The sequence below is a fragment of the Lentinus tigrinus genome, assembly GCF_003813185.1.
Source record: "Lentinus tigrinus ALCF2SS1-7 unplaced genomic scaffold L226scaffold_35, whole genome shotgun sequence".
NCBI lineage: Eukaryota > Fungi > Basidiomycota > Agaricomycetes > Polyporales > Polyporaceae > Lentinus > Lentinus tigrinus.
The window spans coordinates 226,789-240,117 of NW_027137944.1; the positions used below are offsets into that span (position 1 = coordinate 226,789).

Consider the following 13,329-nt stretch of genomic DNA (forward strand, 5'->3'; position numbering starts at 1 on the left):
AGCTTAACAGAAATCGTGGACCTTCGCTCGCGGCGCTCTGGCTACCGTAGACCGACCTGTCTTTGGCTGGATTGGCTGGTTCTTTTGGCATGGAGTGCGTCGTGGGTTCATGCCTCCAGGGGTTCTCACGCGCTGACCAGGCCATCTACAGATTTCTAGCACACACGTCGCACACCACTTCTTTGTCTCGATCCCGTTCTGTAAGTGGCTTTGCGTCTGGCCTTGGTTGGCTTTATGAGAGGACGAGCAGGCATGCACAGATAACCTGCCCCAAGTCACCGAAGTCATCAAACCCGTCCTCGGCGAGTACTACTGTTACGACTCGACGGTGAGGCGCCTTCGCATGATCGCATGATACCTCTGGCCCTAGAGTACTCACGTTATGCCCTCTTAGCCGACCATGTACGCGCTATGGCGCTCGTTCACGCAGTGCACATTCATCGAGGACGAGGGTGACGTCGTGTTCTTCAAGAACCAGCACGGGGAGGCCGTGCGCGAGTACGTCGAGCCCGAGCCGAGGCGGAGGAGAAGAAGGCGCGCGAGGGCGATGACGAGGCGTGGAAGCTGGCTGGGTTCTAGGGGCGCATCAGGGGTTGTCGGACTCCGAGATCCTCCCATTCTCCCACCTGATTGTAGACCGTAGAGTTGCAGAGGTTGGCATGCCTGCACACACTTGAGGTGTTGAGGGTCTGAGGATGCAGTTTTGTCTGTTGCACCGTAGCACCTACGAGTGTTTATCATATTACCAGTGTGTATGTAGGTAGACCCTGGAGGAGCGCTGTAGTACGTATCGTATACCTGAGTCGGAGCAAGAAGACAGAAGATGAATGATGAATGGATAGTAAGGACTGGGCTCATGCCGACGCGCTTGCGGCGTTGGCCATGGTGTACAGCTTCTCCTTGTCGCCGCTCTCGTCGACGAGGGCACGGAGAAGTCCCTTCTCGTTCTTGAGCAGTTTAGAAGGCTTGCCGAACTCGACCTAGAACAGGCTGTCAGAACGTGCTCATGTCACTGCCGAAGAGAACTCACGATGCGTCCCGCGTCGAGAACCATCTGCATGGGGCGAGCAGGTTAGCAATGAGCTGTTCTTGTAGCATGATGAATTGGCCTGCGACACTCACAATTTTGTCCGAGTCCATGATCGTCTGCAGGCGGTGAGCGACAGTGAGGAGGGTGACGTCCTTCCCGAGCTCAGTCCGGAGCGACGTCTGGATGATGCTGTCCGTCTCGTAATCGATGGCGGAGGTCGCTTCGTCCAGGATAAGCAGCTTGCTACGCCGCACAATCGCACGCGCAAGCGCAAGGATCTGCCTCTGTCCAACGGAGAGGTTGGCACCACCTCCAGCGATCTGGGAGTCGAGTGTGATCCGGGACTGGTCGTTCTCGTCTTGCACGCTGAAGAGTCCGGCTGAGCGAAGTGCGTCGTTCAAGACGGCGTCGTCGTGCTCGGAGAAAGGGTCGAGGTTTTGGCGCAGGCTGCCACTGAGGAGTTCCGGCTATTGAGGACGTGAGCGTGAGCAAGCAATGGCGGGGACGTGGGAGCGAACGTACCACTTGCGGGATGATCGTGATGTTTGAGCGGAGGGCGTCGAGGTTGAGCTTATTGGTGGAAAGTCCATCATATCGGACGATGCCTTCGGTCAGGATGCAACGAAGCAGCGCCAGCGTGAGCGAACTCTATAACAGTGTCAGGTTTGTTCCTTGTATGAGGGCATGAATCCTCGCCTTTCCGCTGCCAGTACGACCGACTGATCCACACGAGACCCTGTAAGCGCAATATCATCATTTAGGGGGACGATTTACGTACCAATACCAACGCGTTCTCCGGACGCAACATCAAATGAGACGTTATGCAGGACCTTCGGCCCATCCTAGACACTATTGTCAGCAGACCGACGTTATATATCCTGATAGGAATGATTACCTCAGAGTACCGAGCCGAGAGCTCTTCAACCTCCAGCTTCCCGCTTGCAGGCCAATAGGCGGGAGGTACGCCTTCAGGTGTGGCTTTGGGTTCTTGCTCGATTACGAGGTATTGCTGGATGCGCTCCAAGCTGCAGCAGGTGGTTCAGACATCGTGAAAGTCCATTCCCTTGTTGCTGATATTTACCTGTTACCAGAAATTTCGGCTTCGTTGAACATGCGGACCGCATCCAGAATGACACCGCTGAAAGCAGCTGTTCGCACTGATCAGTAAGGGTATCGTCCGTATAGAAAGAGGATGCTTACCTGCCATTGCGAACGAAAAGCCAGTGTTGGATGCACTCAACCGAGTGATGTACGTCAGGTAGATGCCGAGGCTGGCGGTGAAGATGACACCGAGGGTATCGACACGGAACATGACCCAACTGTCGTGATGGGTGTGTCAGGGGAGCTGTGAGGGGGAGCATCATGGTACTGGACGCACCGGTTCAGAGTATTGTGCGTGATTGCCACGCGACTGTATCTGTCGATGCGGCGGTACGCCTCGGCTTTGAACGCGTCCTGGACGCCATATGCCCGAATGGAGGCTAGACACACAACGATTACCATCAGCTAATGCTGCAGAAGCTAGAACAGCGGCATGGAACTTACTGATTCCACCGATGGCAGCTCCGAAGTGACCGAGAACGGGCGCCTTGGCCGCGCTCATCTCGCGCTTGACACAGAGCTGAGCCTTCATGTAGATATTACCGCAGATTACCCCTCCCAGGGCAACAAGGAGCGCCGGGAATATGAAGATGGGAGAGAACACGACTACACCGAACATCTTGAGGATGAGGTACACCATGATCTCCACGAAGGCTTCCAGGGCCCGAGAGAAACGGTTGTCGACTTTGAAGGTGTTGTCAGCATCAAACACTTGCTGATACTATGACGGTCACTCACGAGTCTGGATATCTTCGGTGCAACGGGTGATAATACGAGCAGTAGGCGTCTTGTCAAGCCACCTGACATGAACGATCGTGAGTGAATTTGTGATTGCATGATCATGATGTGGCTTACCGCAAGGTCGTACCCAGAATCGAGACGACGAGCTTCTCATGTATGATTCTTGAAGCGCGAATGCTCCCGAAAACGTAGTAGAACACGCAGAAGGCGGAGAAGACAGTACCAGCTCCGACGAGTGCGGTATACACCGTCAAGTAACTACAAAGCTCATCAGTGCTGTGATACATCCTCACGAAAGGGAAACACTCACTGGCTGACAGCTACCTCGCTGGGAGGGTGAATCTCGTACTGCGCAGCCCATACCCCCAAGTACCAGGTCTGCGCGAGGCGACATCAGACCACTCCAAGCGACCTCGACCAAGCGCAGCTCACCTGAATGTTAGAGATGAGGTGCTTCGCTGCGTAACCGGAGATGTACACAATCCAGAACAACAAAGGACGTTGAGATACGTTTGCAAGGAATAGTTTCACTACACGGAAATTCTGGTTATTTCCAGCCTTTGACACAGCCTTTGGCGTCAATGCTCACCTGCATCCCATCCGACGTGGCCTTCCTCGATTTCCTCGGCGACAACGAGCTTGCCGGAACTCTTCTGTGCTTCCGCAGCCTTCTCCGTCTCGTCGGTTGGATCGATTTCTTGCTCAGCCTTCTCTAGCACCTGCTGTTCTTCTTCGACCTCCCTCAGGAGCTTGGAGTCCATCGAGAGGGCGGAAGAGAGCGATCCCTGACTGAGTATGCGACCGTCGGAGCCCATGTCCACGAGGAAGTCCGCGATTGGGCTGACCATGGCAACGTTGTGGGTCTGATGGAGAGATGAGTCTCGCAAGGCGGCTCGGGCGAGTGGAGGACTCACAACGAGGATCACGGTACGTCCGCGAATCAGGTCGCCCTTGAGGCACTTCTCGACAATGTGGCGCGAAGTATGAACGTCGAGCGCAGCCAGGATCTATAAGCGAGTGTGAGCACAGTAGCCTGATTGAATACCAGAACCTCGAGCACTCACGTCATCGAGAAGCACGATCTCTGCGTTAGAGTACACAGCACGCGCCAGGGTAATACGAGCCTGCGAGACGCGAGACTTCAGCTGAGATTCTTCGGCAGTAAGTACTCGCTCAGGCTCACCTTCTGGCCACCGCTGGGTGCAGGTAGTCAGTACCGGGAGAAGACGAGAAGACTATCCGTCGTAGCTTACCTCAAAGTAAGACCCTTCTCTCCAACTTCAGTTTCGTCTCCAGCGTCGAAGAGTTCAAGGTCGCGCCGCAACGCACATTGATCGAGCACTATGAAACTTCGTCAGTGAAACACAACAAAACGTTGGCACGATTGTCTTACCTTTGTTGTACCGGACTTCGTCGAACTGAGAACCGAAGACGATGTTGTTCTATCTCAGAGGTCAGTACATATCCAAGACCAACTCTCAATGCATGCACTCGCCTTGATAGTGTCGTTCTGCACCCACGACTCCTGCGCAGCGTATGCTACACCGCCGCCTCGGGGAAGGTTCACAAAAGAATCCGGGCCTTGCGGGATGTAGTGCATCTCCCCCAGCAGCGCCATCAGCAATGATGTCTTGCCAGCCCCGGTCGGTCCAACGATGAGGTTGATCTTCCCGCGCTGGAAGAAGACCTCGTCCTCGATATTCAGCGCGAAGGTGCGCCTGCGGGTACCCCCTGGGGTTATTGCGACCGAGGCAGAGTCTGCAGCCCAGGTAAAGGACGCATGCCGTATCCCGATCGTGTCCTGGTGTTCATCAGGGATAGGTGTGTCGAAGATCTCGGCAGCCTCAGGCTTTTCGGAACCGGCGAACTCGTCGATGAGCTCGGTCTGGAAGGTTTGGCAGTCAGTAGCGATAACGCATGGAGAAATGCGAGATGGTCTCACATTGTACAAGAAGTCTGAAATACGTTCCAAAGAGACATTCGATTGAACGAGGGACGAGATGATCCAGAACGTTGCCTGGATGTTGATACGCAGCATGTCGAAGACTAAGGAGTGTCTCCGTGAGTATTGCCAATTGCTATAGGGTGGATAACAACATACCTGCAATAGCAGAGAAGACCTTCGACGCTAGAGGGAATTGAGCACCCAGGAGTGGCATCATCAGAGAGAATGCATACCTGTCAACTCGCCCTTCATAAAGATCGCCTGAACATGACAAGGATCAGTGGCTGAATGCTGTCGTGAAGAATTGAACAGCACACACGTATGTGGAGAAGGTCGCTATCATGATCAAAATCGGAATTAGGTAGCTGTAGAGTGCATCCTATTAGTTCGTGTGCAGTACCAATAGAAGCTAATCGACGTACTTGCATAGGTTGTTGGCCAAATTATACAAGCGGTTCTTCTTGACCGACACGAGCTCAAGGTCTCGCTTCTCGTTGAGCTGGGTCACGATACGAGGCTCCCAGCCGAAGAGCTTGATCATTCGAATAACATTCATCACTGCACATCACACTTGTCAGTTTCATCCTACTGGTCTGACAGATGACTCGACTTACTCTCAGTGACCGTTTGGACACGGGAATCAGTCTGCAGGAGAGTGAGTGACATGACGATGCGTGGTGGATACTGACTTACGCGCTCCATCTTCTCCCGTTGCGTACCCTGCAGGCGGGCCGTGATGAATCCAGGAACGGGGAGAGACAGAAGCATAGCTGCTATCCCGACGAACGTGCTGCAGGATTGCTCGATCGAGTAGAACGGACATCTCGTAGTCGCGGAACATACCTCCAACCCATGATCCGGTACAGGAAAATCATGCACAATGTGATCTGGAATGGCGACTCAACCACTAGGGTGTAGATCTTGAGTCAACGAGGAGAACGGTTCATAGAGACGAAGATACGTACGCGCATAGACAAAATACATGCTACAGTTGTCCAGGCTGCTCAAATCGCTCGACGCCAAGTTGTTGATGCGACCGATAATGTTCTTCTTTGATTTCGGCGCTTCGGCACTAGTCTTGGTAGTTTCTGGTTCAGGCTGTGCTTTGCCTTTTCCTTTACTCGATGTCGAGCTGACAGGTGCAATAGTAGTACTTGAAGAAGCGGATTGCTCAGCGACAGTATCACTATCTCCGGCGTCGGAAGCGTGCCCTTCGTCACCGACCTGGGAAGCGGTGTCGGGAGTAGGAATAGCGGAATTATCCGCACTGGATTCTGCCCCTTCGCTGGTACCTGCCTTCATGCGCACACGCAAGGCGTGTTCAAACACCAACTCGGTGATGATTGCTTGCATCCTGACATTCACCCTGGCCTGCAAGCGAGCGTTCCTTCAGCCATCAGCGCGCAAGTAGAACGGCCAGAACGACGTACCGTGGTGAATATGAACCATTGGTCACATACGGTCTGGAAGATACGCCCGAAGAAGAGGAGCGCTATCCAGAACCACGGCCGCACGGTCTCACCCTCACCGCCCGTCTCGAAGTACGTGAGTAGGTTGTTGATACTGATGGGGGCGGCAAACTGTCCGATGACCTGTGAATGGAGACGCTGTCAGACCTGCGTTAGAGCGGAGGCCGTGAGATGGACTGACCGCAGTAACTGACATGGAGGCTAAGATAAGGAGCTCCAGCCCTGTCGCAGAAGGTTCACTGAGCGTCGACGAAAGCAACGCAAATGCACAAGGGAATCGCTTACAAAACACTCGGATGAGCTTCAGTCCGACGTGGCGACGCGACTTGGAGATCAAGGGATCAAGGTGCTTCGTGGAAGTTACGCATGAGCTGGCAGGATCACCATCAGGATGAGCAAGGCTCACCGGGAAACTGCGACCGACAATATTCTTGAGGTGGTCATAATCCGGCAGAGGGGGGAGCATGTCGAACGGAAGATGGCGCATGCGATACGCGTTCCATATCACAGGGGCAATGAACGTGTATGTATTGAATGAAAGGAAAGAAGCTGTCTGCTCGGGATTCGGCTCACAGGGCTCCTGGATATTGAGGTATTAGACATGCGCGTGAGACGGTATCGACAACCACACTAACCTTCGGGTTGACCGGGGTGTACTTCTTGGGAATGACGATCGGTACAACAAATCCAGTAAGTGAGAGAAGGGCGATCTTGGCCCAGAGGAAAAGCCCTTCACCCTTGTCTGCAGGAACAAGGTTCACTGTCGCCAGAGGCCAGACGTCGCGGTATAGGTAGATCGACCATAGCAGAAACAACAGCCACGAGGTGTGGATGTACGCTCGACTGCTGAGAGGGCCGGATGAGACGACCTGAAGAGAAACCAGGACAGAGAGATATGCCTGTGAACTCTGTCAGCTTGAATTCTGCACACAAGGTATGGAAGCTTACGTATACGACAACCTGCACCGCCTGCACCGTCCGAGACGCTGTCAGCGCGCCACGGAGGATACCGATGTCGTCGTCGTCCAAGACGAACTGAGCTATGGATATGCCGAGTAGAGAGAGGATCCCCAGAAGTTGGACGATGCGATAAGAAAAGATAGCAAGTCCTCCAATAGACTCGATCCTGCGCCGAATTGGCAAGGAAGAAGAGTAGGCGGAGTCCTCAGGCGTTTCCCACTCGGGTGTCCCTGACGACTTTTGCGTTCGTACCCAATCACGAACAGCACTTGCAAGGAGCACAAGCACAGAGAACCCTGCACCGTATGCAGGGAAGATGAGGGAGTTCCACCAGATTCTGCGAGTCCGGGACGCGTCAGCCAACGTGTAAGTCAGTGGAACGAGCAAGAGACTAGTACTTGCCCGTCTGAGACCGAAGATATGTCGAACGTATACAATGCAGTGAGTGGTACTTGAGATAAGTCGGCGAAGGTATGCATGGCGGACTCCATGGTGTCCAAACCGCAAAGGTGTTACGAACCGGCCGACCTTGGTGAGTGGTGGTACACGTTCAAGGAGTTGTGAAGTTTAATATTGAATGATCTCGCCGCGGGATCCCCGCTGCCCTGGGTTATGGATCAGGTCCCGATTCAATCTGGTTAAGGTCTGACTCGGTGGCCTGAAGAAAGCGCTGCATCACCCGGTGGCTGTCGTGATGCGTTACGCGTTGCCGCCGTCGTGTGAGCGAGGCGAATGCTCACCCACTAATATCATAGCAACGGTTGGGGTACCAGCCATTCATATTTGCCTGGAATTGTCTGGCAAAACCGCGTTGAGTGGGTTTATGGTATGAGAAGGTGAGAGGGACGTACGAGTACATGTGCGATTGGTTCGTGGGATTGGTCTTAATTTGGTGGAAAGATAAGGGACAGGACACTGCATTATCGCATGGTCCAGATGGTGGCATGCAGTGTGATTGACGCGTACCGATCTCGTCGGAACCGGGGACCTCCATGATGTGTGAGTATTCGAGTCAGGAGCCAAAGCAAGGGGTTCACCAGACTGCAAACCAGTCCGCCTTGCGTCGTCGTTCAATGAGTTCTAGCAGGAGGGACGAGAACGAGGCTGAGACGAGGTGCTTGATTCGCCGAGCATGTCCGATTGATGGTTTGAGGCGCCGAATCAAGAAATGAAGCGCGAGTTGTTGGTTCAGCACTTTCTGACTTTATAACGGAGTTTCCCGCTCCAGCGGTACGTTCGGTCGGAGATTCGTCGGTCTCTAAAATATGGCTGTCACTGGCGTTCTCTCAGCTTGAATTACTCCATAGAAGCTTTCGTCAACTCGCTTCCCGTTGAACAGCCCGATGGTAACACTCAGATGTTCCGCACAGGACTACAGCTGGTCGTGGAGAACCGTGTCTCCTCGGTGAGCGAACGACGCGTCGAGCCGCGTGGCACCCGCCTTGCATCCACGTCTTTCACTGCCATAGTTCGAGTTCACTCCGCATATCGTTATCCAGAACACTTCCTGAGCCGTCGCTATGCTCCATCTCACTATTCTTTCTGATACCCAGCTCCTGCTCCAGACACCGGGACCTGCAGACGCTCGTACCTCTGTACTTGAAGCACCACACGCCGACACCGAGAACTATCGCTTCTCCAAAGTGACCGAGGAGATTTCAGCTCAGGAAGATCCCGAGCGAGAAGATGGCAGGCCGTACGGCGACATGCTTCGAGTCTTCAGAGGAACAATGCTGAAGGAGTCTACCCACGAAAAACTTGGGGTGGTGTTCAAGATCGCGTATGACGAGGAATGCCTCCAGTTGCTCGCTCATGAGGCCGAGTTCTACTCCACACACTTGGTTCCGGTGCAGGGGCGTTCTGTTCCCCGTATGTACGGCTCTTTTGTAGGAGAGACCGATGAGGGAAGGACGAGGGTGACGGTCCTCGAAGACTGGGGCGAGCAGCTCCGGGTGCCGCTAATGATGCAGCCCGTGAATTTCAGGTGAGTAATGCTTGTGATGCTACAGTCTTCAAGTCTTACCTGTCGGATAACTATAGGTTGCGAATTGTCGGCGCACTCATCGATATCCACCAGGTAACTGGTGTGGTACATAACGACTTCATCGAGCGCCACATCGTCGTCAAAACCACTCCGGAGGGATATTGGCCGGTGATCGTTGACTTCACCATGGCTTCCCTACATCCTGATATTCCATGCATGATTGAGTTGCCAATAGAGCCATATTCTGATGCACCGGATGATGAGGATGTCTGTGACGAGCTGTGGGACGCTATAATGGAAGAAGCTCAGTTGTGGCATCCATGTAAGTGCACGTATCTTGCTCTGTCTAGTAACTTGCTTCTGAAGGGCCGCGATGTGTCCGTAGCCACTGTGAAGTACTTCGGTGCCAAGCTGCCTATCGACGAAGCTGAGGATCCGGCGAACCTAGTGAAGTACGCACCTCCCTGGGTGATTTGCTCGGAGAGCCAAAAGTTGGAGGAGGCGAAGGAAGTACGCACAGAGCTTGTGACATGGGTTCGGCAGAGGCAACGGTGGGATCGGAATCCAGCACGTATTCATTAGTTCTCATGTCATAAGCTCTCGTATAATGTTTGCGAGAATGAGGAATTGCGCTTAATATGAGCGGCGTGCCAGTACGCAGAGCCCAACGACGGCAGAAGAAATATCCTTACTAGACGTGAACAGCACTGTTGTCCAGTCTGCGAGTGGGTACGTGCATTTGGAGCTAGACTCGGGTGAACCCAGAGTCCGCCACTTCGGACATGTTTGTTTGACACGACTGGGAGCAGACGAAAATCGGAATTAGATGTGACGACTCACCCTCGCAGGCCAGGAGCATCGCGAAGTGAACTTGTAGACTGATACGCGGCAGGCATGGCAAACCATGCGGACGAGTTTGTGCCAGTGATGAAGTTTGTTCCTGTGTGGCATTGCTAGTACTCGTACACAGATGCTCAATACGTCCGACACCTGCCAACCATCGACGCGTTCAGCAGCATTTAGTGAAGCGACAAAATAATGATAATGATACTCACCAATCAATGTCCCAATTCCCCATTCCCATATCACCTATTGATTCCCCAAGATCCCTATCCCCGAGTTCCGAACCTTGCCCGTGAAATTCCCATACCACTTCGCGATCAAGCCCATCGGAACCAGGATGTCCGGTGACAGCGGGGACGAGAGGTAGTTGAACAGATGCCGGACGATGCGCTCCGCCATGAGCGTCGCATCTGCGGCCGGGTTCGACCTCGCGCCAACAGCGGAGGGCAGGGCGGCACACTCGGCCATGATCTGCGGGAGAGGCTCGATGGAGAGCCCGAAGAAAGCGGTGACGTCCGAGATGCCGTCGGGTGCTGCGCCGGTGAAGATCGCGTGTGCGTCGGTGGACTGGGCGGAGTAGGTGCCGCACAGGCGGAATATTGCGGCGTTCGAGTTCCTTTGTCACCATGAGCGTTGAGTACGATCACAATGGACTTGCAGGAGAGTCGACTCACATTCCTAGGAACTGAAAGCCCTTCCCTGGCCAGAAGAAATGTACTGTTGCCCCGAAGCCGTCAGGAAATGGTACTGTCGTCCGCGCGTCAGCGATGATGTGCTGCTAAATGAGAAATCGCGAGCACGCACCTGTCCCAAGCAAACATACCCATACGTGGTTGATCGAACTCGCGGCTGGTAGCTCGAATAGCGCGTGGGTCTCGACAATCTACTGGAGATTGGTCTGGAGGGGTGATCTGCGACAACCGGTCTGAATTTGAGACTGAAGACATGTTACGGCCGGCGGCGTTGTCATGAGGAAGATGGAGGCAAGGCAAAAAAAAGTGGAGGCGCGACGTTCGTGTAACATCGCGAGGGAGCGCGACGCACCGCGAAGAGCGGATACAATAGAGAGATCCAGATTCCAGGAGGAGGATGAGGAGGAGGAGTGTGTGTCGCCGCCGAATTGAGACGCGCACTGGCAGTGGAAGGCGTCACGTGCACGTGTCCAAGGATGCGCTCGCCTCCTCGTCGGAGTCGTCTTCAACTTATTTGAGTCTCTACTTATTGCCCGGGTCTTGCTGACATTGATTCTGAGATCTTTGCTGCATCAGGCCATTGTCTGCTGTCATCTCTCTGCTTAGCTCCCGCACTTGGACTTCTCCCATCTCGTCTGAGTCGTCCCAAGGGGCTGCGCAGGCACGCCGTAATGCTCGCAGTACGCCACCTTTATGCGCAAGCTCCGTGTCCTCACCAACAGTAAACTAAGATCACCTTCCCCTCCTCGCCCACCCTCTACAGCCAATTTCTCTCTGATTGAGTCCTCCCAACTCATCGAGGAAGAGAGCCTTCCGTGGTATGATCCTCGGGACTTCTACCCTGTGCGAATAGGGGACGTCTTCCAGTCGCGGTACCAGGTGATTGGAAAATTGGGATATGGGGGATATTCTACTGTTTGGCTCTGCCGAGACCTCATGTAAGTAGGTCCTTGCACGCAGTGTCGCTTTTTATAGTGAACATCATGCTACTAGGGAGCATTCCTACGTAACAGTCAAAGTCTGCTCACAGGAAACTTCCCCGGTCAAGCGCGAGATTGCAGCTTACGAGTACCTCAGAGACCTCCCGAAGACAAAGCACTACGGACGGCAATATATCCGCACCTCGCTTGACCAGTTCGAACTCCCTGCCACGAACGGGTCGTCCTTGTGTCTCGTTCTCAAGCCCATGGCGGAATCGGTCTGGTCATATCGGCAAGGACGCAGGTTGCCTGAGCTCATGTTCAAGAACGTCTTACACCACGTCCTCAACGCGCTTGACTACCTGCACAGACATGCGAAGCTTATTCACGCCGGTTTGTCCCGGTCCTTCTCTTACCCACGCCGTGTTTTTTTCCTAGATCTCATCACAGTCATACGTGTTTTCAGAGATACAAGAGAAGAATATCCTTCTCTCCCTGCCAAGTGACACCGCTTCGCTGGAAGCATACGAAGAGAGAGAACGAACCCACCCAGTCCCGCGGAAAGTCGTCGACAATCGCATAATCTACTTATCAAGGCATATTGAGCCTGAGAGTTACGGTCGTCCGTTCCTCTGCGACTTCGGCGAAGCACGGTTTGGAAGCACAACGTACACGGGCCTCATCCAGCCTCAGCCATATCGTGCGCCAGAGGTCATACTGGGCATGCCATGGAACGAGAAGGTGGATATCTGGTCCGTTGGTGTGATGGTGAGTACGAGGAGGCGCGGCCCCTGCATTCACTGCTCGCTCGCGTTCGCTTACTTGAGGTGACGTGTCGCAGATCTGGAACATGTTCCTGGGTAAGAATATGTTCAAGGTGACTGGTGCGGATGAGGCAGACGACGATCCTCGGTACCACATCGCGCACATGGTTTCGTTGCTCGGTCCTCCGCAGGTTGACTTCCTCAAGCGCAGTGAGACCGGTGTGGCATGGCAGTACTTCGACGCCCAAGGTGAGAGTCACGCGAATCGTTTCTTGTCATGCTCTTGTGCGTATACTGACTTCGAGTTCATTGCTTCAGGCAATTGGGTCAGTGAGAACGGCTTACCTGACGACAGTCTCGAACTGTCGGAGGACAGGTTAGACGGAGAGAAGAAGGCTCAGTTCTTGAGGTTCGTGCGCAAGATGGTGAGATGGAGGCCGGAAGATCGTGCTACTGCGCAAGAGCTCATGCACGACCCCTGGCTTCTGTCGCGGGCGCCGCAGTGACGCTCGGACGGTTGTGGTTATATTTGTTTTCATGTACACGGTCAATCGTAACATAACTGATGGATACTAATAGAGGGTCAGCCTTCCAAAGTAACCAAGCCATAGTTGTTCGAGAATCTACCCCGTCGCGAGGATTGAGGGTAGACTGAGGGACGCTCAGCAGTCTGGCTGTCATATCCAGTAACGCACGGCGGCGCGGCGCACGCGGAAGAACTTGAGTCGGCGTCGTCGACAGTAACTGGAAGGTGACCGGTAACAAGTTGGGAAGGGCGACGTGCCGCCTGCCCCGAGGGCTGCCTCGTGACGTGACAATCGCGCTTCGTCACGCGTCAGTAACGCGTTGGATGCGTCCGCAACATCAAACCTGGACCACC

The 13,329-nt window shown here is 54.0% G+C and overlaps 5 protein-coding genes across 5 annotated transcripts; 3 read left to right on the forward strand and 2 right to left on the reverse strand.

The window, feature by feature from the left end:
- Positions 1-7: 7 nt before the first annotated feature.
- Positions 8-643, forward strand: L226DRAFT_469733 (uncharacterized protein; the record flags this gene model as incomplete). Its single annotated transcript, XM_067676240.1, has 4 exons — positions 8-94; positions 152-200; positions 261-328; positions 395-643. Coding segments are annotated over 4 exons (453 nt in total), but the record flags the coding sequence as incomplete, so codon positions are not given.
- L226DRAFT_554762 (P-loop containing nucleoside triphosphate hydrolase protein) lies at positions 601-8,072 on the reverse strand. The gene is made up of 39 exons (XM_067683020.1): positions 7,987-8,072; positions 7,649-7,932; positions 7,235-7,583; positions 6,922-7,185; positions 6,693-6,866; positions 6,572-6,635; positions 6,468-6,508; positions 6,248-6,409; positions 5,783-6,188; positions 5,661-5,724; positions 5,511-5,607; positions 5,432-5,462; positions 5,240-5,375; positions 5,137-5,182; positions 5,051-5,078; positions 4,974-5,000; positions 4,815-4,918; positions 4,368-4,757; positions 4,266-4,314; positions 4,126-4,213; positions 4,056-4,068; positions 3,937-3,996; positions 3,787-3,879; positions 3,462-3,735; positions 3,305-3,402; positions 3,183-3,250; positions 2,987-3,130; positions 2,870-2,931; positions 2,576-2,815; positions 2,409-2,511; positions 2,231-2,349; positions 2,112-2,178; positions 1,926-2,055; positions 1,809-1,872; positions 1,727-1,749; positions 1,553-1,678; positions 1,123-1,497; positions 1,031-1,054; positions 601-980 (listed from the first exon to the last, which is right to left on the reverse strand). The coding sequence occupies exons 2-39, from the start codon at positions 7,735-7,737 to the stop codon at positions 855-857; spliced, it is 4,818 nt and encodes a 1,605-aa protein (XP_067531264.1). The 5' UTR covers positions 7,738-7,932; positions 7,987-8,072; the 3' UTR covers positions 601-854.
- Positions 8,073-8,708: 636 nt separating this feature from the next.
- Positions 8,709-9,812, forward strand: L226DRAFT_616024 (uncharacterized protein; the record flags this gene model as incomplete). The annotated part of the gene is made up of 3 exons (XM_067686850.1): positions 8,709-9,230; positions 9,287-9,552; positions 9,616-9,812. The coding sequence occupies exons 1-3, from the start codon at positions 8,767-8,769 to the stop codon at positions 9,810-9,812; spliced, it is 927 nt and encodes a 308-aa protein (XP_067531265.1). The 5' UTR covers positions 8,709-8,766.
- Positions 9,813-10,319: 507 nt separating this feature from the next.
- On the reverse strand, positions 10,320-10,956 carry L226DRAFT_469841 (uncharacterized protein; the record flags this gene model as incomplete). The annotated part of the gene is made up of 3 exons (XM_067676253.1): positions 10,320-10,689; positions 10,748-10,820; positions 10,878-10,956. Coding segments are annotated over 3 exons (522 nt in total), but the record flags the coding sequence as incomplete, so codon positions are not given.
- A 502-nt stretch (positions 10,957-11,458) lies between these two features.
- On the forward strand, positions 11,459-12,955 carry L226DRAFT_547677 (putative CDK4/6; the record flags this gene model as incomplete). The annotated part of the gene is made up of 5 exons (XM_067682515.1): positions 11,459-11,703; positions 11,759-12,078; positions 12,152-12,453; positions 12,527-12,698; positions 12,768-12,955. 5 exons carry the CDS (start codon positions 11,459-11,461, stop codon positions 12,953-12,955), a joined length of 1,227 nt encoding a protein of 408 aa, XP_067531267.1.
- Between the last annotated feature and the right edge of the window lie 374 nt (positions 12,956-13,329).

Excerpts from the sequence above, each read along its gene's own strand:
- L226DRAFT_554762 (XM_067683020.1), bottom strand. The coding sequence starts at position 7,737 with ATGGAGTCCGCCATGCATACCTTCGCCGACTTATCTCAAGTACCACTC. Across the intron at positions 3,131-3,182 it reads AGCGAGGTAGCTGTCAGCCA|TTACTTGACGGTGTATACCG; the intron begins GTGAGTGTTTCC and ends TGAGCTTTGTAG. Across the intron at positions 2,816-2,869 it reads CACCGAAGATATCCAGACTC|TCGACAACCGTTTCTCTCGG; the intron begins GTGAGTGACCGT and ends ACACCTTCAAAG.